The following is a 26,893-nucleotide window of genomic DNA, read 5'->3' as shown; positions in this document are numbered from 1 at the left end:
TGCCCCCTTCCCCCTGGGCCGCCATCAATATCCCCCGGGCAGAGGACGGGACCGTGCGCTGCAGTGTCACAGCCGCATGCAGGGATGGTCCGGGTGGATGGTGGTACTGTGGCCATGGGTCAGACATAGTCCAACGATGTAGAGCCAGGAGCTCATCGCAGGGCGGGTTGTCATCATCCTCCATGGCCTGCGATAGACACGCGTCCACCCGCAACTGTGTGAGCCCGGCCCGTTGTGCCGCAGGTGGATCGGCAATGGGGGGGGGGAGGTGGTGTGCATGCGGGTGGGGTGGGTGGGGTTGGGGAGGGGGGTGAGGGTGCTGGGTGGGTGGATGGGTGGGGGGTGTGGGTGGTCGGCTGTTGCCATGGTGTGCGGTCTGTGGCCATACTACCCGATTCCCACGCCCATCTAGTCAGTGAAGCGGGCGTCTATCAGTCTGTCCCGTGCCCGCTGGGCCAGCCGGTAACGGTGGACAGCCACCCGCCTGTGTCTACCCCGTCTGCCCTGACCATTGCCCCCATCCCCCTCATCTGGGGAGGACTGGGCCTCTTCCTGCTGCTCCTCCACTCCGCCCTCCTCTGCCTGCGGCACATCGCCCCTCTGCTGGGCTATGTTGTGCAGGACGCAGCACACCACAATGATGCGGCCAACCCTATCTGACCGATACTGGAGGGCGCCCCCAGAGAGGTCCAGGCACCTGAAACGCATTTTCAGCACGCCAAAGCACCTCTCGATCACTCCCCTTGTCTCTACATGGGCATCATTGTAGCGGTTCTCCGCCTCATTGCGTGGCCTCCGTATAGGCGTCATCAGCCACGATCGCAATGGGTAGCCCCTGTCGCCCAGCAACCAGCCCCTCAGCCGGGGATGGCGTCCCTCGTACATGCCGGGGATGGATGAACGCGACAACACGAATGAGTCGTGTACACTGCCTGGGTGACGGGCGCAGACGTGCAGGATCATCCTGCGGTGGTCGCAGACCACCTGTACGTTCATCGAATAGGTCCCCTTCCTATTAGTGAACACGGCCCTGTTATCTGCAGGTGGCCGCACGGCGACGTGCATCCCATCGATCGCGCCCTGGACCATGGGGAACCCGGCCACGGCAGAGAAGCCCACGGCCCGGGCATCTTGGCTGGCCCGGTCCACGGGGAAGCGGATGTAGCGGTGCGCCATGGCATATAGGGCATCTGTCACTGCCCGGATGCACCGGTGCACCGATGTCTGCGATATGCCGGACAGGTCCCCCACTCGGTGCCTGGAATGACCCCGTTGCATAAAAGTTCAGGACCACCGTAACCTTGACGGACACGGGGAGAGGGTGTCCCCCACCAGTGCCACGCGGTGACAGGTGTGCCAGCAGGTGGCAGATGTGTGCCACGGTTTCCCGGCTCATCCGGAGTCTCCTCCTGCATTCCCGGTCCGTGAGGTCCTGGTATGACTGCCGGGGCCGGTACACACGGGGCGCCCTCGGGTGCCTCCGTTGCCGTGGGGCTGCGACGTCCTCCTCGTCCTGTCGGTCAGGTGTGCCTCCAGCCTGGGCGGCTGCCGCCTGCCCCTCTGCGGCAGCCTGCGCCGCCTCTCTGGCACGCTCCTCCTACTCCACCTCCTCATCCAGGGCAACATAGACATGAGCGGCTGCCACCACGGCGGCCAACATCGCTGGATGATCTGAAAACATGACGGCCTGGTGGGGGGGGGGGGGGGGGGGGGGGGGGAACAACGACATGTCATCATTGCCCATATCCCCTCCTCCCCCCAGCCAGGTGGCATGGACTGCATGGGTCCAACTGTTGGAGGCTGGCACCTGGCCAGGTGGACCAACACACTTGCCCTCCCATCCCCCTCCTCGGCACGGACCCCCCCCCCCAACCTCCACCCCAGCACGGAAGCCCCCCAACCCCCAACCTCCACCCCGGCACGGCACGGACCCCCCCCCCCCAACCTCCACCCCGGCACGGACCCCCCTCCCCAACCTCCACCCCGGCACGGACCCCCTCCCGGCACTCCCCCGGAGCCCAGCCTACTCTAACCACCCCCCCCCCCCCGCGCCGCACACACACACACACAACCCGAGACACACCTCTCCTCACACATTCAGACTGCGGCCACGCCATTGCCTGCCCAGAGCCAACCCCCCAGGCCGTCACTCACCTCCACGCTGGTCGGCGTGAGCCTGGAGCACAGGCTCACGCCGATGAAAAGGAGGTTTAATTTACGTCGACGTGAACGGTCATCACGTCGACGGGACTTCGGCCCATCCGAAAGGGAGAATATCGGCAGGCCGAAAATCGGCTGCGTTGCGCAGACCCGTGACATTCTCCGCGGCAGCGGCGACATTAACGCCCCGCCGACTTTTCTCCCTTCGGAGACTTCGGCAACCGGCGGGGGCGGGATTCACGGCGGCCAACGGCCATTCTCCGACCCTCTGGGGGGTCGGAGAATGACGCCCCTCATGTCTCTGTGGATTTGGTAGGTGCACCAGCCCCATCAATAAGAAAGCTTGCCAAACCAGGCAAAATGGCAGGAAAGTCTACACCACCAGCCATTTTGGGATACTTGCACTGTAGCACAAACATCCATCAAAAATCCATGGCTGCTCAGCAGAGTCAGAGAATGCTTCCTGTGTGGCAAAACTGGACATTTCAAGCATTTCTGCAAATCTAGCAATTTTAATCAAAGTCAAAGAGCAGGAAGTACATATGCGTCCGGTAGGACATCATCATCTGCAGAATAGTGCAACACTTTATCAGAATATTTTTCAGCATTGCTGGGAAACATAGTGTAGGTTTCAGGATAACTGAATTGCAAAGGCAACGAAGTTTTTGAATGAAAGATCATTCCAAAAGAGAATTGAGCCTTGGACCTTCTGGGCCGAGAAGGTAAGAACTCAGGATGATCTTGGGAAACTAGTTGCTCTCTCGAAAGACTATGGGAACAAGTTTCAGAAGTGAAATCATCTTCAACTCCAGGGAAAACTGTTACAGCTGTATCCTCCACTGCTGTATCAAAGGCTGAAAGTGTATTGAGGATCTGAGATTTCAATTAACTTAGATGAAGGAAAGAAAAATCACAAAATTCCATAAGAAAAGAAGAGATGATTTCACAATGATATGATGGAATGACTGTTTAATTTCTTTAGGCAGTAGTAAGAGTCATATCTCTCTGCATTAACAAATGAACAGTTTAAAATAACTCACCTGCAAGTTAGAATTTGATGCCTTTGAACAGTGCTGGTTGTAGTCCCTGGTACTGCTGAACACATATTTAGCAGTGCGTGTTTAAGAGAGGGTACTAACTGGAGCAGCAAGGTCTAAAATGGCAGGTCATGTGCGAAATCAGCATTAGACATTGCTGCATACGTCCAGTGCATGCACAGAACACTCACACTATTGGCCTCTACAGCTTGGCAATTGGCGTGGGCCATTCTGGAAGTGGTCAAGAGCAGTCCAATGTGATTTGTAACCTTAATTGGCTCCTGTAATGCTGAAACAACCAGCAATACTGAGCTCAATTTATCAGCCAACATCAGCCCACAAATATTTACATGAATATCTTATAGAATAAAAGCAAGATGTGATATTGTGTTATAATTTTTGAATAGTTAAAAAGTAACAGTGTGATTGAATTCACATTTTGGTTGTTTCATGTTGATTAATACGTTTGAAATAACATTAGTGCCTGCGCAGGGATAGTAAAGGTAAAGTGCAGAGTACCTTCATCTCAGATTCAAATCAGCAACCAAAACTGAACTGACTGCCCACACTGACCATCCTTACTTCTCAACAGAGAAAACATGCCAATTTAATAACGATTTTGCTTGAACATGAGCGATATTGTCTGAATAATCTTGAATTCCAGGAATCCTTGAAAAACAGACCGAGCAGAATTGTGTCTATCTTATTCTAACTTAAGTACCAGAAGCCAAAAGGGCAGTATATAAACCCAATACACTGTCCTACCTTTGCATAGAAATATTTTTCAATGAGTAAGAGTGAAACTGTTACTAAATAAAACAAAGAGTTTTTTAAAAATGGCTGAAATATTTCAGACAGGGCTAAGTTTACCTGTGTGTTTTGTGTGGGAATTTGAAGTATCAAAGCCAAACTGCTATAGTCAAAGTTCTCATCCAAAGCCAGGAGTGCTCCATGAACACCACTTTCCATGAGGTTGTTTGCATAGTCTCGAAGGCCGATGGACAGTATCCACCTGATGACACGGTCATTGCTCCATACTATTGCATCTAAAAAAGTAAAAAATGCGATATGTTCTTTTAGAACATTTTAATTAGATTGAATTCTGGGTAGTCTCTTCTGTGCAGTATATGCTACAAAACTAGTTGCACCTTGACTTTCACATGCTTTAAATTTTTCTCTAACTTTGTTCTTTCTCAACATAAAACACATCAGTCTTCTGTTATGTGAAAACACATTCCAAAAAGGTATCCAAGAGGCAGAGACTCAAATTAATACTTCACAATTACATCGATATTTTCCAAAAGAGTCATAGGGTTTGCTCAGTTGTTTGACTGGTAAATTTTATATAGCACGAATAATGCTCAACTAATAAATACAGAAGAGATACAGGGAGGTGGTGGCATAGTGGTATTGTCATTGCACTAGTAATCCAGAGGCCCAGGATAATGATCTGGGGACTCGGGTTTGAATCCCACCACATCAGGTGATGGAACTGGAATTTAAACACAATAAAATATTAAAAGTCTAATGATGACCATGAAAGCATTGCCGATTCTTGTAAAAACCCATCTGGTTCACTGACATCCTTTTGGGAAGGAAATCTGCCATCCTTACCTGGTCTGGCTAACATGTGACTCCAGACCCACAGCAATGTGATTGACTCTTAAATGGCCTAGCAAGCCAATCAGCTGTATTCAGCCACTACAAAAACACAAAAAAGGAATGAAACCGGACGGACCACCCTGCATCGAGCAAGGCACCAGGAACGGCAAACCCAGCCCCACCAACCCTGCAAAGTCCTCCTTCCTAACATCTGGGGGAATGTGCCAAAGTTGGGACAACTGTCTCACAGACAAGTCAAGCAACAGCCTGACATAGTCAGACTCACAGAATCATACCTTACAATGTACAATGCCCCACACACCACTATCACCTGTCTCACCGGCAGGACAGCAGAGATAGCAGCACAGTGGTATACAGTCGGGAAGGAGTAGCTCTGGGAGTCCTTAACATTGACTCTGGACCCTATGAAGTCTCATGGCTTCAGGTTAAACATGGAGGAGAAAACCACCTGCTGATTACCACGTACCGGCCACCATCAGCTCACGAATTAGTACTCCTCCATGTTGCACATTACTTGGAGAAAGCACTGAGGGTGGCAAGGATGTAGAATATGCTCTGGGTGGGGGATTCAAAGTCCAAGAGTGACTTGGTAGTACAGCCACAGACTGAGCTGGCCGGGTCCTAAAGGACATGCTGCTAGACTGGGACTGCAGCAGGTGGTGAGGGAACCAACAAGAGGGAAAAACATACATGACCTTATCCTCATCAATCTGCCTGGTGCAGATGCATCTGTCCATGACAGTATCTGTAGAAGTAACCACCGCATAGCCCTCATGGAGACAAAGTCCCGTCTTCACAATGAGGATCCCCTCCATTGTGTTCTGTGGCACTACCACCGTGCTAAATGGGATAGACTTCGAACAGATCTCGCAACTCAACACTGGGCATCCACGAGGCGTTGTTGGCCATCAGCAACAGAATTGTATTGAACCACAATCTGCAACCTCATGACCCGGCATATCCCCACTCTAATAATAATAATCTTTATTAGTGTCACAAGTAGGCAGGCTTACATTAACACTGCAATGAAGTTACTGTGAAAATCCTCTAGTCGCTACACTCCGGCGCCTGTTCGGGTACACTGAGGGAGAATTCAGACTGTCCAATTCACCTAACAAGCACGTCTTTTGGGACTTGTGGGAGGAAACTGGAGCGCCCTGGGAAAACCCACGCAGATACGGGGAGAACGTACAGACTCCGATGTCATGTGAGTGTCCCTTTAAGAAAAGTTTGGTCTTACCACATGACTTGTAGCATGGCTTCAGTGATTTCATTTGTGGGTAGAGCTAGGCTGCAGCTGTCAGGTGAGAGGGGGTTTAGTGTTTGGGTTTCAGTTTCGGTTTGTTGCTTTGGACTGCAAAAGAGAAGCAGTGTTTCCCTGTTTTTATTTTAAAGCTGTTCCGGGGAACTGAAGTTTCCCTGTTTTCATTTTAAAGCTGTTCCAGAGAGCTGAAAGCACATTGAGTGTGGCAAACTGCCTTGGCAACTGCAAAGATTGAGTTGCTTTTCGGAAGGATTTTGAATCTGCTGACTGGAGTCTGGATCTCGGGAAAAGGACCAGTCCCATTAAAGTGAGATTACAGTGTGCTGGGCCGCGCCCTTGAAAGGAGTTTTGGTTTATTGGATTTTGTATTGAATTGGAACAGCTGCAAAGGGCGATTCATTAAGAGTTATATACATAGTTTACTGTAGCTGTTGTGTTTTTCCTTATGTTTGTAATTGATAACAAATTCTTCCTGTGTTTTACATATGTTAACTACATGCTTATAATACCATACTTATAATAAACTTTGTTTTGATAAAAGCGCCTAGGAAGTCTGATAATCACACCTGAATCAAAGAATTTACAATGCAGAAGGATTCGGCCCATCGAGTCTGCACTGGCCCTCAGAAAGAGCACCCTGCTTAAGCCCACGTATCTACCCTATCCCCATAACCCAGTAACTCCCACTTAAACGTTTTGGACAATAAGGGCAATTTAGCATGGCCAATCCACTTAACCCGCACATCTTTGGGCTGTGGGAGGAAACTGGAGCACCCGGAGGAAACCAACGCAGACACGGGGAGAACGTGCAGACTCCGCACAGACAGTGACCCAGCCGGGAATCGAACCTGGGACCCTGGATCTGTGAAGCAACTGTGTTAACCACTATGCTACCGTGCTGCCCGGTAGTGAAGTGAAGGCTCTTGTGCTCATTCTAGCCAAATTCAACATAAAAGTTACAGGTCAGGTGAACTTCATAACATACTTTGGAGTTTCTAAGCCCTGGCCCATAACACCGCACAGACGGTAACCCAAGCCAAGAATTGAACCCAGGTTCCTGGCGCTATGAAGCAACAGAGCTAACCACTATGCTACCTTGTCGCCCACCATTAACACCAAGCAAGTAATAGACAGACCTAGCGATTTCATAACGAATGCATTAGATCTAAGTTCTGTAGTCCTGCCACATCCAGCCGTGAATGGTGGTGGACAATCAAAAAACTCATTGGAGGAGGAGGCTCCACAAATATCCCGATCCTCAATGATGGAGGAATATGTGCAAAAGACAAGGCTGAGGCATTTGCAACAAACTTCAGCCAGAAGTGCCGAGTGGATGATCCATCTCTTTTTCCTTCAGGGGTCCCCAGCATCACAGATGTGAGTCTTCAGCCAATATGATTCACTCTACGTGACATCAAGAAATGACTGAAGGCACTGGTTACTGCAAAGGCAATGGGCCCTGACAATATCACGGCAGTAGTCCTGAGGACTTGTGCTCCAGAACTTGCCGCACCACTAGGCAAGCTGTTCCAGTACAGCTACAACACTGGCATCTATCTGGCAATGTGGAAAATTGCCCATGTGTGTCTTGTACATAAGAAACAGGACAAATCCAACCCAGCCAATTAACCCCCTACCAGTCTACTCTCCATCATCAGCAAAATGATGGAAGGAGTCATCAACAGTGTTATCAAGCAGCACTTACTTAGCAATAACCTGCTCACGGACACTCAGTGTGAGTTCCGCCAGGGTCATTCGGCTCATTACAGCCTTGGATCAAACATGGACAAAAGAGTTGAATGTCAGAGGTGAGGTGAGAGTGGCTGCCCTTGACATCAAGACACCATTTGACCGAGTATGGCATCAAGGAGCCCTCGCTAAACTGGAGTCAATAGGAATCGGCGGAAAAACTCTCTGTTGGTTGGAATCATACCTGGCACAAAGGAAGATGGTTGTGACGGTTGGAGGTCAATCATCTCAGCTCCAGGACATCACTGCAGGAGTTCCTCAGGGTAGTGTCCTCGGCCCAACCACCTTCAGCTGTTTCATCAATGACCTCTCTTCCATCGTAAGGTCAGAAGTGGGGATGTTTGCAGATGACTGCACAATGTTCAGCGCCATTTGTGACTCCTCAGATAATCAAGCAGTCCATGTCCAAAAGCAGCAAGACATGGGCAATATACTGGCTTGGGCTGACAAGTAGCAAGTTACATTTGCGCCACACAAGTGCCAGGCAATGACCATATCCGACAAGAGAGAATCTAACCACCACCCCTTTACATTCAATGGCATTACCATCGCTGAATCCCCCACAATCAACATCCTGAGGTTACCATTGATCAGAAACTGAACTGGACTAGCCACATTAATACTGTGGTTACCAGGGCAGGTCAAAGGCTAGGAATGCTATAGCGAGTAGCTCCCCTCCTGACCCTCCCAAAGCCTGTCCACCATTTACAAGACACAAGTCAGTAGTGTAATGAAATACTCTCCACTTGCCTGGATGAGTGCAACACTGGCATCTACCCAGCAATTACCGTCCTATCAGTCAAGAAACTCGACACCATCCAGGACAAAGCAGCCCGCTTGATTGCTCCCCTTTCACAAACATTCAAATCCTCCACCACCAATGAACAGTGGCAGCTTTGTGTACCATCTACAAGATGCACAGCAGTATCTGGGCAGCACAGTAGCACAGTGGGTAGCACTGTTGCTTCACAGCACCAGGGTCCCAGGTTCGATTCCCGGCTTGGGTCACTGTCTGTACGGAGTCTGCATGTTCTCCCTGTGTCTGCGTGGGTTTCCTCCGGCTGCTCTGGTTTCCTCCCACAAGTCCCGAAAGACGTGCCGTATTCTCCTTCTGTGTACCTGAACTGGAGCCGGAATGTGGCGACTTGGGCCTTTTCACAGTAACTTCATTGCAGTGTTAATGTAAGCCTACTTGCGACAATAAAGATTATTATTATTATTATCTCACCATGGTTCCTTAGACAATACCTTCCAAACCCACGACCACCACCATCTACAAGGCCAAGAGCAGCAGATATCTGGGAACCCCATCACCTGGAGGTTAACATCCAAGTCACTCGCCACCCTGACTTGGAAATACATCACCGTTCCTTCGCTGTCGCTGGGACAACATCATGGAATTTCCTCCCTGACAGCACAGCACTACATCTCAAGGACTGCAACGGTTCAAGAAGGCAACTCACCACCACTTTCTGAAGGGCAACTAGGGATGGGCAATAAATGCTGGCCTCACCACATCCCGTAATTTCATTAAAAAAAGTAACAGAGAGGCAGATTTTGATTACGACCCAGCCTTGGCACTATATGACACGCTTGTCCTCTAACAGATCAGAGAATCAATGTGAATCTGCCTAATTCAGGCATGGGGAGGGGGGGGGGGGGGCACTGCAAAATGCGAATGCTTTGCACCTATTTTACACCCAAAAGATGGGTGCAATGCAAACCAATTTCTACCCAGGCCTGAAAGTGGTTGCAGAAACTGATTATGCAGTGTCATCTAGTGGTCAGAATTTACAAAAGTAGAGTGGAAAATATTGACATCATCATTTATAATTGTAAATGTTCACAGAAAAATGTGACCAAGAAGTAGGAGTTTTGACATGCATGCATGAAATTGGTCTTTAAATGTTGGATAAATTGTTATTTGAGCATGTTGTAATGTTACTGTGGAGCATGAGGCTTCCCCCCCAGGGAACCTGACATGGTCGCATTGGCGCTACATGAACCATTTTTTCCCCCTCAATTATCAGGAAAATTCACATGTTTTGGAATGACAACAAAACTGTGTGACAGAACGATATAGTTTTATCAGGTTATTAATGTTTCTTATGCACTGTGAGTAAAGATACATTTCAGTGAGAAAGACTCACGGAGGAGGAGGTAACATCCGTGGACAACAAAGGAATTAGAGAGAGTATCAAATTGAAAGAAAATCGTACAATTCATAAAGGTTAATGGCAAGTTAGAAGATTGGACAGAATATAAAATCAGCAAAGAATGGGTAAAAAAAAAGAGGGAGAAATTAGAGTGCAAGAGAAAGCTAACTAGACATATAAAACAGGTAGTAAGAGATTCTACAGGTGTTTAAAAAGATAAGGAGTAAATAAAGTGAATGTTGGTCCTCCATGAAGTGAGTCTGGGAATTAATAATGGAAACTAAGAAATGGTGGATGAATTGACGCATCTGTCTTCATTGTAGAGGATACAAATAATGGGCGTCATTTTCTAAAAATTGCACAGAGCGCTGGATCAGGCATGAAAAGTCGCATAAAACTTGCTGGTTTCAAAGTTGCCTTTTCTAGTCAGATCAAATGGCACTTTGTGCAATTTCAAAGTGCTGGTGAGAATTACACAGCCAACTTGCAGGGGGCGGAAGGGAGGGGGAGTGCAAATAAACTCGTCACCAAAGCTGGGATATATGGGACTGACAAGGGAAAGAGTACCAATATCTCCAATACAGATGGTGAACCTCCCACCTCCTCCACCATTCAATGGTTGGGTCCCCCCTCCCAATCCACGCATGCATCAGGGTGACACAACCCCCTCCCTAATCTTCACATGTATCTGGGCACTCCTACATTCTAAGTGTCTGCCCTCACCCCCACCGACCGTCAAGCAGGAACATCGCCCCCACCTCCACTACTGCCTCCCTCACATAATGGGAGTCCACCCAAATGGGGTTCCATAGAGGTTGGCACTGCCAAACTGGCAGGTTAACACTGCCAAGTCCAGGGGATTGTCCAGCCAAGTCCCTCACCACCAGGGGGTTATACTCACCTACGTAGCATGATAATCGTGATTGGTTTCATTTTTGGAAACCAGTAGTGATTACTGCCGACATCACCAATGGAGGTGTGGGTGCACCAGTTGAGGAGCATCTGGCATTGTCCGAAGATCTGGGGCGGGATACTCCGTTGGCTGACGTTGAAATCGGGAAAGGCGATTGGGTGGAGAATAGCTACCAACGCCTAAATCGCGGCAGGCGCCGATTTGACGCCAAATCGCGATTCTCCGTCACCTCGAAAACGGCATCAATGCGTTTCACTCCGCATGTACAGTAGGCACAATTTGCATTTCATTAGCGGGCTCTCTAGGGCCTCTGCGATTTTCCGCCTCCGATGGGCCCCGAGTTCCCTCTGGCGTCGTTCACTTGTGCTTTTAAAAATCGTGAAACTGGCGTGGCGGCTGCTGATGGAGAGAGAGGGGGTACGGAAAGTGTCCAACATCACCATAGATTGCTGACAGTCGTGTCGCTGGCCGGGGGGATTCTGCCAGGGCTGGTGGGAGTAGTGGGGGTGGCCAGGAGGTGGGCTGTGGGGTCAGGATGGACAGGCACGGAACATGATTGCCGCAGCCGGCAAGGCAGCCATTAAGCTGCGCACACCGCTAACAGCCCACTTTGAACCTGATGCCACGGGTCATATAGGTGTCCCCCAAGGCACTCCCCTTGATGCCTGCTGGCCCCAGCCAACCTATCAGTTGTATGGGCGCGCTCCAGCACACCCAGTGCCATCTTTTTGGCTCAGATAAGTGTGTGTAGGGAGTGTAATGTGTATGTGTGGCTGCAACTTGTTAGCCACCCGTTTTGTAATCGGCGATCGGGCGGAAATCGGGGGCGCCGCCTGTTTGACGCAGGATTTTGCGTGTTCCACCCCCTCTGAAACAGCATCATCTTGGTGCAGGCCGCATGCCGTTGGGACAGCCTCAGCGTGTCATCTGAAGGCCCTCCCTGATGCTCCGCCCCCGATGGGCAGAGTTCCTGACCGCGCAGAGCACGTGTGGTCTCAGCAGTCGGGAACCCGACGTGGCGGCTTCGGACTGTATCCAGCGCCGCCACAGTTGGGCGGGAGCCATGATGCAGGCCAGGGGGTGAGGTGTTGGGTGGGTTTCTGCGAAAGCTGGGGGGGACTGGTGGGGGGTGGCCAGGGGGGCAATATCTGGCAGGTTGAGTCAGCATACGGCAGGTGCCATGTTTTACGGCGCGACCATTGCAGGCCGTCGCCGTCCGCATGCGCGGCCACAACCCGGCCATTCTCCTGCCATTTATTTTGTGGAAGCTGGGAGTTTTACTTGGTGCGGCTGCTGTCTCCTCACCGGTCGAAAGATTGGTGAGGGGGTGACGCCGACTTTTTTCACGTAAAACGCCACAGTTCCTCTGCATTTAGCCTCAGAAACGGAGAATCCCGCCCATGGTGTCAAGCCACTGAATTACATTTAAATGTATTCTATTTTATTGAAATCAGGTTCACAACCATTCTGGCCTAAACCTGATCATGCCTTTGGGGAGGGTCGGGGAACATCGGTCTTAGAAATATCGGCGGCCCCAAATCTGGGAGCCACGGTAACACAGTGGTTAGCACTGTTGCTTCACAGCGCCAGGGACTCGGATTCAATTCCCGACTTGGATTACTGTCTGTGCAGGGTCTGCACGTTCTCCCTGTGTCTGCGTGAGTTTACTCCGGGTGCTCCGGTTTCCTCCCACAAGTCCCAAAGATGTGCTTGTTAGGTGAATTGTCCATTCTGAATTCTCCCGCAGTTTCCGAATAGGTGCCGTGGCGTGGCGACTAGGGGATTTTCACAGTAACTTCATTACAGTGCAATGCGAGTCTACTTATAACACTAATAAAGATTAAAATCCCGTTATGGCCCTTTCGCAAGAGTTAACGGTCATAACAGGATTTGTACCCATGGCAAATGGGCTATGAAAATCTTGCTTAACACCCCAGAAATAAGTGTGCTTCAAGAGGTGAAACCAAGGAAGGAACTTAAAACATTACAATTGATAGGGAAAGAATACCAAGAAAAATACTGGAACGAAAAGTTAATAAGTGCGCAGATCCTGATGAACTTCAACCTATGCCTTAAAAGAAGTGCTGCTGAAACATTTGATGCATAGTTTTTAATTTTCATAAATTCCCTAGATTTTGGAAAGGTTCAATCAGATAGGAACACAGAGAATGTAAATCCTCTATGCAATAAAGGAGGGAGGCAGAAAGCAGGAACTACAAGCCACTTAGCTTAACATCTGCCGTAGGAAAATGTTGGAACATAATTATTAATGAGATTGGAGCGGGGAATTCAAAAATCTTAATGCAATCAGCAGAGTCTGTGAAATGGAAATCATGTTTGACTAATTCATTGAAGTTTTTTGAGGAAGTAACAAGCAAAATATATAAAGGGGAACCTGTGAATGTGGTGTAATTAGATTTCCTGAAGGCATTTGACAAAGTGTCACATCAAAGATTACCACACAAAACAAGAGTTTATGGTGGAGGAGGTAACATATTAGCACGGATCAGGCATTGGGTAGCTAACAAGAAACAGAGTAGACATAAATAGGTTATTTGTGGGTTGGCAAGCTGTAACGAGTGTAGTGTCATAATGGTCAGTGCTCGGGCCTCAACTATTTACAATCTTTATTAATGAGTACGATGATGAGATCAAATGTATAGCTGCTAAATTTGCAAATGACACAAGGATAGGTGGGAAAGTAAGTTGTGAAGAGGACATAAACTGTCTGGAAAGGGACATAGATAGTGGTTAGTGAGTGGACAAAAATTTGGCAGATGGAAATATAATGTGGAAAAATGTGCACTTTACTTTTTTGGTATGAAGAATAAAAAAACAGCACATTCTTTAAATGGGAGAGAAGTTGCATAAGGAATCATGCGTTCTGGTAGATGAATAACAAATAGTATGCAGATACAACAATGATTAGGAAGGCAAATGAAACGTTGGTGTTTATTGCAAGAGGAATGGATATATAAAATTAGGGTTATTTTGTTGCAGTTGTGTAGGATATTGGTGAGGCAACATCTAGACTGTTGTGTTTTGGTCTCCTTATTTAAGAAAGGACATAATTGCATTAGACGCAGTTCAAAGAAGGTTCACTAGACTGATTCCTGGGATGGAGGAGGGGTTATCATTTAAGGAAAGATTCAGCCTGTATCCAGTGGAGTTTAGAAGAATAAGAGGCAATATAAGATCCTGAGGGGACTCAGTGGATGCTGAGGCTCGATTGAACAGCTTTGTCGCACCTGACTAGGGACGTGATGAAGTTGTTAAATCTGCAAGAGGTCTCTCACGAGATTTGTGATGCTCGGGCCGCCTCACAAGACTTAACAGATAAGTTGGGATGTTGGGGAAGTTTGGAGGCCGCTGTGGGGGGTCCAGAGAATTGAAAAATGGCGCCTCGATCTCTTCCTATACTGACGAGTGTAGTTGAGCTCCTTGGTGCAGGAAATGTGGTAAGTGTGGCCTTGGTGGGAAGTTTTTTACCGAGGCAAAAAAAAGAGTCCAATTTGACAGCATGGTTATTCTCGGCTGGAAAACACCCCGCTTAACATGTTCGAAACGGGACTCTGCTTTTTCCCGCCAAATGGCGGCTGACGTTCCTCCTTGTTGGAGAAACTAGAACCAGTGATCACAATTTAATAATATCATGTCTCCCATTTAAGAGTGATGAGGAGAAATCCTTTCTCTCAGAGGGTCGCGAGTATGTGGATTTCCCTTGCCAAAGAGTGTTGGAGACAGGGTCATTGAATATTTTTCAGGCTGAATTCAATAGATTCTTTATTGTCAAGGGCGTCAAGGGGTAGGAAGGAAAGTTGAGTTGAAGCCACAATCAAATGAGTTACGACCTTACTGAATGACATATCAGGCTCAAGGGGCCAAATGACCTACTCTAGCTTCTACTTCGTAATCTTATGTTTTTTAAAACTATATATGGGTGTTTGTGAAGGTGTCATGGGAGTGTCCCCTGAAGAAATGTTTTTGTCTTATCACATGGCTTCAGTGATGTTATTGTGTGGGTGGAGCAGGGCTGTGGCTCTGGGAGTTTTTACTTTCGCTTTGAGTTTGGACTAGTTTGAACTGCACAGGTTGAAAGAAGTGTCTCTCTGTCTTCATTTTTAAAAGTTGTTTCCAGACTGTTTGGTAACTTAAAAGACATAATTGCTTTCTGGAAGGAATTCAAGCCTGCTGTTTGAAAAGAGGAACAGAGTATCAATCACAAGTCTTATACCCAGTAAGAATGCCGTGTGCTGGGCCACACCTTTGAAAAAGGGTTTCTGGTTTTACTTGGATTTTGTTATTGAATTGGAATAGTAAAGGGGGAATTCATTAAGGGTTATATATAGATTAATGTAGCTGTGTGGGGTCTTTATGTTTGTAGTTGATAAAAATTCTTGCTGTGCGTGTTTATACAAATGTTAACTAAACTCTTAGAATAAAGCTTGTGTTTCTTGATTAAAAGCGCTGAAGATGTCCGTTGAATAGCACCTGAAAGGCAGGCTCTTGTGCTCACTTAGCCAAGTTCAAAATAAAGGTTGTAGGTCAGCTGGACTCCATAATATACTTTGGAATTGTTAAACCCTGGCCTGTAACAAAATTGGGGGCTCATGGGATAAAAGTCTATCTTTCGTGATTGGGTTGGCTTAGTGAACTTTAAGACAGTGAGGGGTGAGCATATTTGTGTTTGTTTTTCAGGTGTTGTATTCAAGTATAAATAGGGAGTGTGTTGTGGCCAATGGCTCTTTCAATGGCTCAGAAATTGTTGGGGGTGGAGAAGGTCAAACGCAGTACCTTACAAACGGAGACTAAAAAAGGGTTTTAGATTTGGAAACAACATTGCAGTTACCATTGCCTGACAAAATGCGAAAAGAAGAGGTAATTGCGTTGGTAGCTGAGCATTTAAAATTGCCTCAGACACAGTCAGAATCATTGGAAATGGCAAGAACTCAATTACAGATCAAGCAGCTTGAACATGAAAAAGAATTAAAGCAGCTTGAATACGAAATGAGGGAAAAGGAAAGAGAAAGGGAGGTACAGATCAGGGAAAAGTAAAAGGAGAGAGGAGAAAGGGATAAAGAAAGAATAGCCCTAGCAGAACAAAAAGTGGGAGAAAGGGAGGTACAGATGAGGAAAAAGGAAAAAGACAGAAACTTTGAACTCCAGAAACTGACCATGGATCGTGAAAGTCAGCTAAAATTGGCGGCGATAAAGAGAAATGTACAGTCTGAGGATAGTGGGCAAAATGCGTCATAGTGGAAGGCTTGGTGGGGATCTATTTAAATATGTCCAAGCATTGCCAAGGTTTGATGAGAAGGATGTAGAGGCCTTTTTCATTTAATTTGAGAAGGCAGCTAAACAAATGAAATGGCCACGGGACATTTGGGTATTACTGATTCAAACAAAGTTGGCTGGTAGAGCTAGTGAAGTGTTTGCATCACTATTAGAGGAGGTATCTGGGATGTATGAGGAGGCGAAAAAATCCATTCCAGGTGCATATCAACTAGTGCCTGAAGCCTGCAGACAAATGATTAGAAATTTAAGGAAAGAGCCTGGTCAAACATACATAGAGTTTGAAAGGATCAAACAGAGTGATTTTGCTACGTGGGTAAGGGCTTTGAAAATAGACCAAACATATGAAGCTCTCAGAGAAATGTTAATTTTGGACGAGTTTAAAAATTCAATTCCTGATGTGGTGAGAACTCATGTGGAAGACCAGAGGGTTAAAACTGCGAGATTAGCAACAGAAATGGCAGATGATTTAAATCAAAGTTTGGTTTCCGACATCATTTTTAGCCTGTGGGGGATAGAAACTGGGAAAAGGAGAAATACTCAGGTGGTAAAGGTAAAGGAAATCTAATGTAAGATAATAAGGACAGTGTACCTCAGATTTTACTGTAATAAACTAGACCATGTAAAGTCATAGTGTTGGGGGTTGAAGAAAAGCACTGGGAAGGCTGATGTGGTAAAACAGGATAAGCCTTTGGGGTTTGTTAAAGTGGGAAAGGAAAGTCCAATTGAAGTGAAGGAGGTGCAAATGAATCTACAGCCTGATCAAGAGGTGATTGATAAGTAAGTGCCAGATCTCTTTAAAGAATTTACTTGTGGGGGTAAAGTTTACTCATGTATACCAGGAGGAGTAGGTAAAGACGTCAACATTTGAAGAGATACGGGAGCTAATCAATCTTTGATGGTAAGAGATGAGGAGTTATGTAGTTTGGGAGGAATATTGCCCAAAAAAGGTGGTAATATGTAGAATTCAGGGTGAGAAGAGCAGTGTTCCATTACATAAGGTGAGGTTAGAAAGTCCAGTGAAGAGTGGTGAAGTGCTGGCAGGAGTAATAGAGAAACTATCTTGTCCAGGAATACAGTTTATCTTGGGTCGCAGGTAGGAGCGATGCCTATTTTGGTTGATAAACCAGTGGAAAATCAAATAACTGAATTGTTGAAGGACAAATATCCTGGGATTTTTCCTGATTGTGTAGTCGCAAAGTCACAGGTTAAGACAAGAGGAGAAATCAAAGAGTGAAGATAAAGTTGAAGTTGAATTGTCAGAAATGATTTTTGATCAGATGGTTGGAAAAAAACAAGAACAGGTTGAGGATGAGGCGGATATTTTGAGTTCAGGAAAGTTGGCGGAGTTGCAACAGAAAGATATAGAAATAAAACGGATGTATCAGAAAGCATATATGGAAGAGGAATCTGAGTGTATACCAGAATGTTATTACCTTAAAAATGAGAAAATTGAGACCTTTACATATGCAGGCGGATGAAAAGTGGACAGAAGTTCATCAAGTGGTAATGCCAGTAGGGTATAGAGAGGAGGTGCTAGGAGTAGCACATGACGTACCAGTAGGAGTTTGTTTAGGAGTAAGGAAAACTCAAGCTAAAATACAAAAACATTTTTATTGGCCTGAACTACATAAAGATAGCGTTGAATTTTGTTGATCATGTCACACATGTCAAGTGATAGGGAAGCCTCAAGCGGTGATAAAACAGCGCCCTTAATACCCATTCCAGCATTTGAAGAACCTTTTACGTGTAGGACTGCTTCCTGAAACAGAAAGTGGGGATCAATATCATTTGACAATAATGGATGTGTCTACTCGGTTTCCAGAGGCCATTCCAGTACGCAATATTATATCTAAAAAGATTGTGGAAGAGTTACTTAAACTCACCGAAATACAGTCGGATCAAGGATCATATTTTACCTTGCGGTTATTCAAGGAAGTTATGGTTAGCTCAGGAGTAAAATAATTTAAATCAACTTCGTACCATCCAGAATCGCAGGGAGCGTTAGAACGGTGGCATCAGATGTTAAAGACAATGTTGAGGGCTTATTGTCAAGATTATCCAGAGGATTGGGATAAAGGAATTCCATTCGTACTGTTTGCAATTAGGGATGCACCTAATGCGTCAACCAAATTCAGTCCTTTTGAACTAATTTTTGGTCATGAGGGAAGAGGACCACTTAAAATAATTGAGGAGAAATTCGTGAGTGAGCAGTCTAAAATTACATTACTAGATTACGTGTCAAATTTTACGGAACGATTAAATAGAGCAGAGAAATTGGCTAGACAACATTTAAAAGTTGCACAGCATGTGATGAAACAGGTAGAGAACAAAGAACCAAAAGTTCGTAGCTTTACCAGTGCAGATAATGTTTTAGTATTGTTACTAGTGGTAGATGAATCTTTAAAAGCAAGGTTTTGTGGATCTTATCAGATTGAAAGGAAATTGAGGCAGGTGAATTATTTGGGAAGAGTGCTAGGTAGAAGGAAAACTCACCGAGTGTGTCATGTGAATATGCTTAAAAGGTACTTTGAAAGGGAAGAAGAGCAAAAGAGGCAGGTTTTAGTGATTCTAACTCAAAGTGAAGAACCAAATCCAGATGACTCTGAATTTGACATTACTCAAATTAATTGGATAACGAGGATGTTCTTAAAAATTGGGATAAATTAATGAGTTACCTTCCAGAGGAAAAACAAACTGACCTGAGTTATTAATATCAGAGTTATTAATATTTGTGGAGATAAGTTGGGATGTATGAAAATGGCTATACATGATGTAGCTGTGGGAAATGCTGTTCCAATTAAACAACAGCAATATATACTTAACCTCTAAAATTGGCACAGGTTCAAAAATAAATTGAAAGTATGCTTAAAAATGGCATAATTGAAGTGGGTTGCAGCCAATGGAGCTCACCCATAGTGATGGTACCGAAACCGGATGGTATCCAACGATTATGTGTGGACTATAGAAATGTTAATGCAGTTGCAAGAACAGACTCTTATCCTGTTCCACGATTGGAGGACTGCATTGAGAAGGTGGGACAATCAGCTTTTATTTCCAATTTGGATTTACTTAATGGTTACTGGCAGGTACCTTTATCTGAAAGGGCGACGGAGATTTCAGCTTTTGTGACTCCAAATGGTATATACCAATTCAACGTTATGCCATTTGACACGAAAAACACCCCAGCTACATTTCAACGGTTAACTAACAAAGTCATTTCAGGATTACCCAATTGTGCGGTATACATAGACTATTTAGTGATTATTAGTCAGACATGGAAAGAAAATTCAAAGCATCTGATGGGCTTATTCAATCGACTTCAGGAGGCGGGTTTGGTGGTAAACCTATTCAAAGGTTTGGAAAAGCCCAAGTCACGTTCCTTGGACATAGAACATAGAACATTACAGCGCAGTACAGGCCTTTCGGCCCTCGATGTTGCGCCAACCTGTGAAACCACTCTAAAGCCCATCTACACTATTCCCTTATCGTCCATATGTCTATCCAATGACCATTTGAATGCCCTTAGTGTTGGCGAGTCCACTACTGTTGCAGGCAGGGCATTCCACGCCCTTACTACTCTCTGAGTAAAGAACCTACCTCTGACATCTGTCTTATATCTATCTCCCCTCAATTTAAAGCTATGTCCCGTTGTGCTAGACATCACCATCCGAGGAAAAAGGCTCTCACTGTCCACCCTATCCAATCCTCTGATCATCTTGTATGCCTCAATTAAGTCACCCCTTAACCTTCTTCTCTCTAACGAAAACAGCCTCAAGTCCCTCACCCTTTCCTCATAAGATCTTCCCTCCATACCAGGCAACATTCTGGTAAATCTCCTCTGCACCCTTTCCAATGCTTCCACATCCTTCCTATAATGCGGCGACCAGAATTGCACGCAATACTCCAAATGCGGCCGCACCAGAGTTTTGTACAGCTGCAACATGACCTCATGGCTCCGAAACTCACTCCCTCTACCAATGAACACTAACACACCGTACGCCTTCTTAACAACCCTCTCAACTTGGGTGGGTGGCAACTTTCAGGGATCTATATACATGGACACCGAGATCTCTCTGCTCATCCACACTGCCAAGAATCTAACCATTAGCCCAGTACTCTGTCTTCCTGTTATTCCTTCCAAAATGAATCACCTCACACTTTTCTGCACTAAACTCCATTTGCCACCTCTCAGCCCAGCCCTGCGGCTTATCTATGTCCCTCTGTAACTTGTAACATCCTTCCGCACTGTCGACAACTCCACCGACTTTAATGTCATCTGCAAATTTACTCACCCATCCTTCAACGCCCTCATCCAGGTCATTTATAAAAATGACAAACAGCAGTGGCCCCAAAAAAGATCCTTGTGGTACACCACTAGTAACTGGACTCCAGTCTGAATATTTCCCATCAACCACCACCCATTGTCTTCTTCCAGCTAGCCTATTTCTGATCCAAACTGCTAAATCACCCTGAATCCCATACCTCTGTATTTTCTGTCGTAGCCTACCGTGGGGAACCTTATCAAACGTTTACTGAAATCCATATACACCACATCAACTGCTTTACCCTCATCCACCTGTTTGGTCACCTTCTCAAAGAACTCAATAAGGTTTGTGAGGCATGACCTACCCTTCACAAAACCGTGTTGACTATCTCTAATCAAATTATTCCTTTCCAGATGATTATACATCCTATCTCTTATAAACCTTTCCAAGATTTTGCCCACAACAGAAGTAAGGCTCACTGGTCTATAGTTACCGGGGTTGTCTCTACTCCCCTTCTTGAACAAGGCGACAACATTTGCTTTCCTCCAGTCTTCTGGCACTATTCCTGTCGACAAAGATGACTTAAAGGTCAAAGCCAAAGGCTCAGCAATCTCCTCCCTAGCTTCTCAGAGAATCCTAGGATAAATCCCATCCGGACCTGGGGAATTATCTATTTTCACACATTCCAGAATTGCTAACACCTCCTCCTTATGAACCTCAAGCCCGTCTAGTCTAGTAGCCTGAATCTCAGTATTCTCCTCGACAACATTGTCTTTTTCCTATGCGAATACTGACGAAAAATATTCATTTAGCATCTCTCCTATCTCCTCGGACTCCAAGCACAACTTCCCACTACTGTCCTTGACTGGCCCTACTCTTACCCTCGTCATTCGTTTATTCCTGACATATCTATATAAAGCTTTAGGGGTATCCTTGATCCCACCTGCCAAAGACTTCTCATGTCCCCTGCTGGCTCTTCTTAGCTCTCTCCTTAGGTCCTTCCTAGCTAACTTGTAACTCTTGAGCGCCCTAACTTAACCTTCATGTCTCATCTTTACATAAGCCTCCTTCTTCCTCTTGACAAGTGTTTTGACTGCTTTAGTAAACCACAGTTCCCTTGCTCGACCACTTCCTCCCTGCCTGACAGGTACATACTTATCAAGGACACGCAGTAGCTGTTCCTTAAACAAACTCCACATTTCCATTGTGCCCATCCCCTGCAGTTTTCCTTTCCATCCGATGCATCCTAAGTCTTGCCTCATCGCATCATAATTGCCTTTCCCCCAGTTATAACTCTTGTCCTGCGGTATATACCTATCCCTTTCCATCACTAAAGTAAATGTAATTGTATTGTGATCACTCTCACCAAAGTGCTCACCTACCTCCAAATCTAACACCTGTCCTGGTTCATTACCCAGTACCAAATCCAATATGGCCTTGCCTCTTGGTGGCCTATCTACATACTGTGTCAGGAAATCCTCCTGCACACATTGGACAAAAATGGACCCATCTAAAGTACTCGAACTATAGCGTTTCCAGTCAATATTTGGAAAGTTAAAGTCCCCCATAACAACTACCCTGTTGCTTTCGCTCCTATCCAGAATCATCTTTGCAATCCTTTCCATCTCTGGAACCTTTCGGAAGCCTATAGAAAACCCCTAACAGGGTGACCTCTCCTTTCCTGTTTCTAACCTCAGCCCATACTACCTCAGTAGACGAGTCCTCATCAAACATCCTTTCTGCCACTGTAATACTGTCCTTGACTAACAATGCCACCCCTCCCCCTCTTTTACCACCTTCCCTGAGCTTACTGAAATATCTAAACCCCGGCACCTGCAACAACCATTGCTGTCCCTGCTCTATCCATGTCTCCGAAATGGCCACAACATCGAAGTCCCAGGTACCAACCCATGCCGCAAGTTCACCCACCTTATTCCGGATGCTCCTGGCATTGAAGAAGACACACTTTAAACCACCTTCCTGCCTGCCGGTAAACTCCTGCAACTTTGAAACCTTACTCATGACCTTACTACTCTCAACCTCCTGTATACTGAAGCTACAATTCAGGTTCCCAAGCTCTTATAAACTAGGGCAGCACGGTAGCATTGTGGATAGCACAATTGCTTCACAGCTCCCGGGTCCCAGGTTCGATTCCGGCTTGGGTCACTGTCTGTGCGGAGTCTGCACATCCTCCCCGTGTGTGCGTGGGTTTCCTCCGGGTGTTCTGGTTTCCTCCCACAGTCCAAAGATGTGCAGGTTAGGTGGATTGGCCATGATAAATTGCCCTTAGTGTCCAAAATTGCCCTTAGTGTTGGGTGGGGTTACTGGGGGATGGGGTGGAGGTGTTGGCCTTGGGTGGGGTGCTCTTTACAAGAGCCGGTGCAGACTCGATGGGCCGAATGGCCTCCTTCTGCACTGTACATTCTATGATAATCTATGAAACCCTCCCGAAGAGCATTAGCAAATTTCCCCCCAAGGATATTGGTACCCCTCTGGTCCAGGTGTAGACCATCCTGTTTGTAGAGGTCCCACTGACCCCAGAATGAGCCCCAATTATCCAGAAATCTGAAACCCTCCCTCCTGCACCATCCCTGTAGCCACGTGTTCAACTCCTCTCTCTCCCTATTCATCGTCTCGCTATCACGTGGCACGGGTAACAACCCAGAGATAATAACTCTGTTTGTCCGAGATCTAAGTTTCCACCCTAGCTCACTGAATTCCTGCCTACATCCCTATCCCTTTTCCTGCCTATGTCGTTGATACCTATGTGGACCACGACTTGGGGCTGCTCCCCCTCTCCCTTATGGATCACGAAAACACGATCCGAGACATCACGCACCCTGGCACCTGGGAGGCAACACACCAACCGCGAGTCTCTCTCGTTCCCACAGAATCTCCTATCTATCCCCCTAACTATGGAGTCTCCATTGACTAATGCGCTACTCCTCTCCCCCTTCCCTTCTGAGCAACAGGGACAAACTCTATGCCAGAGACCTGTACCCCATGGCTTACCCCTGGTAAGTCCCCCCTCCCCTAAAAGTATCCAAAGTGGCATACTTGTTACTAAGGGGAACGACCACAGGGGATCCCTGTACTGACTGCTTCCTCCCAGCCCCTCTCACCGTCACCCATCTATCTTTATTTTTCGGAGTAACTACATCCCTGAAGCTTCTATCTATGATCACCTCTGCCTCCTGAATGATCCGAAGCTCACCCAGCTCCAGCTCCAGTTCCCTAACGTGGTTTCTGAGGAGGAGCTGGAGATGGGTGCACTTCCCACAGATGAATTCAGCAGGGACACTGACGGCGTCCCTCACCTCAGACATTCTGCAGGAGGAACATTGCACTACCTTCCCTGCCATCCCCTCTAGATAAAAAAATAAAAAGAAAGAAAGCGCTTACCTGTTATTCACTCCCCTTCTCAGCAAGCACTCACTCAGCAACCTCTGCGCCCCGCACGATAACACCTGAGGGAAAATAAAAGAAAAACTACTTACCAGTCACCAGCCAATCCCTTACCTGCAGGCTGTGACTTCACGGTTCAACTTCTTTCTACTTCTACTTGCCCTCGAGCTTTCCTCTTGATATTTACAGCAGTTTTTTTTTGGTTAGAGGAGGAGGTAGGGAGGAAAACACTGAAGAAGTGTTTCGGGTTTAAGTGTCACTTGACAACAGCTCCTCCACAAACCACCTTCAAGTTAGGGTGAGCACAACAGACGTATGCAAATTGCCCCACAACAGCCAATCCTCAAATTAATGGACAAATGGTCCCACAAAATGATATTGGGGAATTTCCAATACGCTCGACACGAAGGGATATAATGAGATTTCTTGGCATGAGTGTTTTTTACCGTAAATTTATGCTGAATTTTAGCAGCGTGGTTGCTGCACTGATGGACTTGCTGAAGAAGTGTATCAAATTTCAGTGGACGGTGGAGTGTCAACAGGCATTTAATGGCCTGAAGACTGTTAACCACTGCTCCTGTGTTGGCTCTTCCAAATTACTCAAAACCATTCAAGGTGGCTGTCGATGCGAGTGATGTCGGCATAGGTGCTGTGCTCTTGCAAGAAGACCACAAAGGAATAGAGCGACCTATTGGATATTTTTCCAAGAAATTAAATGATCACCAGAGGAAGTATTCAACAATTGAAAACTAGACTTTGAGCTTGGTGCTGCTGGCTTTGCGACATTTTAACGTTGATGTTACCAGCAATTCGTCTGAAACAGTTATATATACTGATCGTAATCCATTGACGTTTTTGGAGCGATTCAGGAATAAAAATGCCAGACTGTTTCGATAGAGTTTATTATTACAGCCATTTCATTAAAAAATTATACATGTGGCAGAACGAGAAAATGTGATCGTTGATGCTTTGTCACAAATGTGATAAAGAGAAGCAGGTTTGATAGTGGAAGAAGAACTAAAATGGACTGTATTATTATCAATGTTTGCCTGTTTTGTTTTTGTTTAAAAATGGTATGTTTATTTTCAATTGTTATTGATGGGTATGTAAAAAGGTGAAAAATGAAACCATCTTTTTTTCTTGTGTGGAGGTGCCATGGGAGTGTCCCTTTAAGAAATGTTTTTGTCTTAATACATGGCATCAGTGATATCATTGTGTGGGTGGAGCTGGGCTGTGGCTCTAGGAGTTTCTACTTTCACTTTGAGTTTGGACTGGTTTGAACAGCACAGGTTGAAAGACGTGTCTCTGTCTTCATTTTAAAAGCTGTTTCCAGACTGCTTGGTAACTTAAAAGAGATAATTGTTTTCTGGCAGAATATTGAAACCTGCTGTTTGAAAAGGGGAACAGAGTATCAATAACAAGTCTTATACAAGTAAGAATGCCGTGTACTGGGCCAGACCTTTGAAAAGGGGTTTCTGGTTTTACTTGGATTTTGTTATTGAATTGGAACAGTTAAGGGGGAATTCATTCAGGGCTAAACATAGGTCACTGTAGCTGTGTGGGGTCTTTATGTTTGTAGTTGCTAAAAATTCTTGCTGTGTGTGTTTACACCTTCCGGGAGCAGAGAGGAGTTGGACCTGCGTGGGGCACTTCTACAGGGAGAGAGTAAATACAGCGCCAGGCTCGGGGGCCTTCACTTACCTCCCAGGAGCAGAGAGGAGTCGGGCCTGCAAGGGATACTTCTACAGGGTGAGAATAAATACAGCGCCAGGCTCGGGGGCCTTCACTTACCTTCCGGGAACAGAGAGGAGTCGGACCTGCGTGGGACACTTCTATCGGTAAGACAGTTGTTTGTCTGTTTCAAAATTGAAGAAACCCGGTAAAGTGACGTCACAAGAGACTGTGACCTAATTGGCTGAAAAGCAGACTGGGCTAAATTTGAATATCTGCAGGGTTATTGATTTAAATACTAGTTTTAATTTGATTTAAATTACTATTTTTAAGTTGATTTGCATTCCTATTTTTAATTTGACGAAATAATTATTTGGGGTTCATTTCAATTACTATTTTTAAGTTGATTTAAATAACTATTTTAATTTCAATTAAGTAACTATTTTTAATTTGATTTCAGATCAAGAGGGGTAAATACTCAGTTTTTTAAAAAAAAGTTAATTAAATAGTGTAAGAGACATTGGATATAATCTGACACAAAAACATCTTTCTAAAGTTTAATTTCAAAAGTTTAAGTTAAAGGAATAAATCATGGCAGGACAGCTCCAAGGTGTGGTTTGCTCCTCTTACTCCATGTGGCAGGCTGGGGATAATTCCATTCCCCAGAGTCAGCATGTGCGCAGGAAGCGTCTCCAGTTACAGCTCCTGGAAGCTCGAATTTAAGAGCTGGAGCGGTGGCTGGAGACTCTGTGGAGCATCCGCGAGTTGGAGAGCATTGTGGATAGTACGTATAGAGAGATGGTCAGGCCGCAGGCTCAGACTCCGCAGGCAGGAAGGGAATGGGTGACCACCAGACAGAGCAAGATAGCGAGGCAGGTAGTACAGGAATCTCCAGTGGCCATTCCCCTGCAGAACAGAGATATCATTTTTGATGCTGTTGAGGGGAATGGCCTCTCAGGGGAAAACAGCAACAGCCAAACCCGTGGCATCACAGTTGGTTTTGCTGCAGAGGGGAGGAGTAATAAGTGTGACAGTACAATAGTTATAGGGGATTCAATTGTAAGGGGAATAGACAGGTGGTTCTGGGGCTGCAAACGAGACTCGAGGATGGTATGTTGCCTTCCTGGTGCAAGGGTCAAGGATGTCTCGGAGCGGGTACAGGACATTCTGGAGGGGGAGGGTGAACAGCCAGTCGTCGTGCTCCACATCGGTACAAACGACATAGGTAAAAAAAAAGGGATGAGGTCCTAAAAGCAGAATGCAGGCAATTAAGAAGGAAGCTAAGAAATCGGACCTCAAAGGTAGTGACCTCAGGATCACTACCAGTGCCATGTGCTAGTCAGAGTAGAAATGAC

General features: G+C 46.1%; 1 protein-coding gene across 6 annotated transcripts in view; it reads right to left on the bottom strand.

The window, feature by feature from the left end:
* The window catches only part of ppfia2 (PTPRF interacting protein alpha 2), a 645,248-nt gene that overhangs the window by 29,412 nt on the left and 588,943 nt on the right, over positions 1-26,893 (bottom strand). For all 6 annotated transcript variants that reach the window (XM_072485153.1, XM_072485152.1, XM_072485156.1 and 3 more), the window contains one exon: positions 4,068-4,243. In XM_072485153.1, the coding sequence (XP_072341254.1) occupies positions 4,068-4,243 (176 nt within the window). The remainder of the gene's footprint in view (positions 1-4,067; positions 4,244-26,893) is intronic.

This window comes from Scyliorhinus torazame, chromosome 19, assembly GCF_047496885.1.
Source record: "Scyliorhinus torazame isolate Kashiwa2021f chromosome 19, sScyTor2.1, whole genome shotgun sequence".
NCBI lineage: Eukaryota > Metazoa > Chordata > Chondrichthyes > Carcharhiniformes > Scyliorhinidae > Scyliorhinus > Scyliorhinus torazame.
This window is presented reverse-complemented; position numbering and strand designations above follow the sequence as displayed.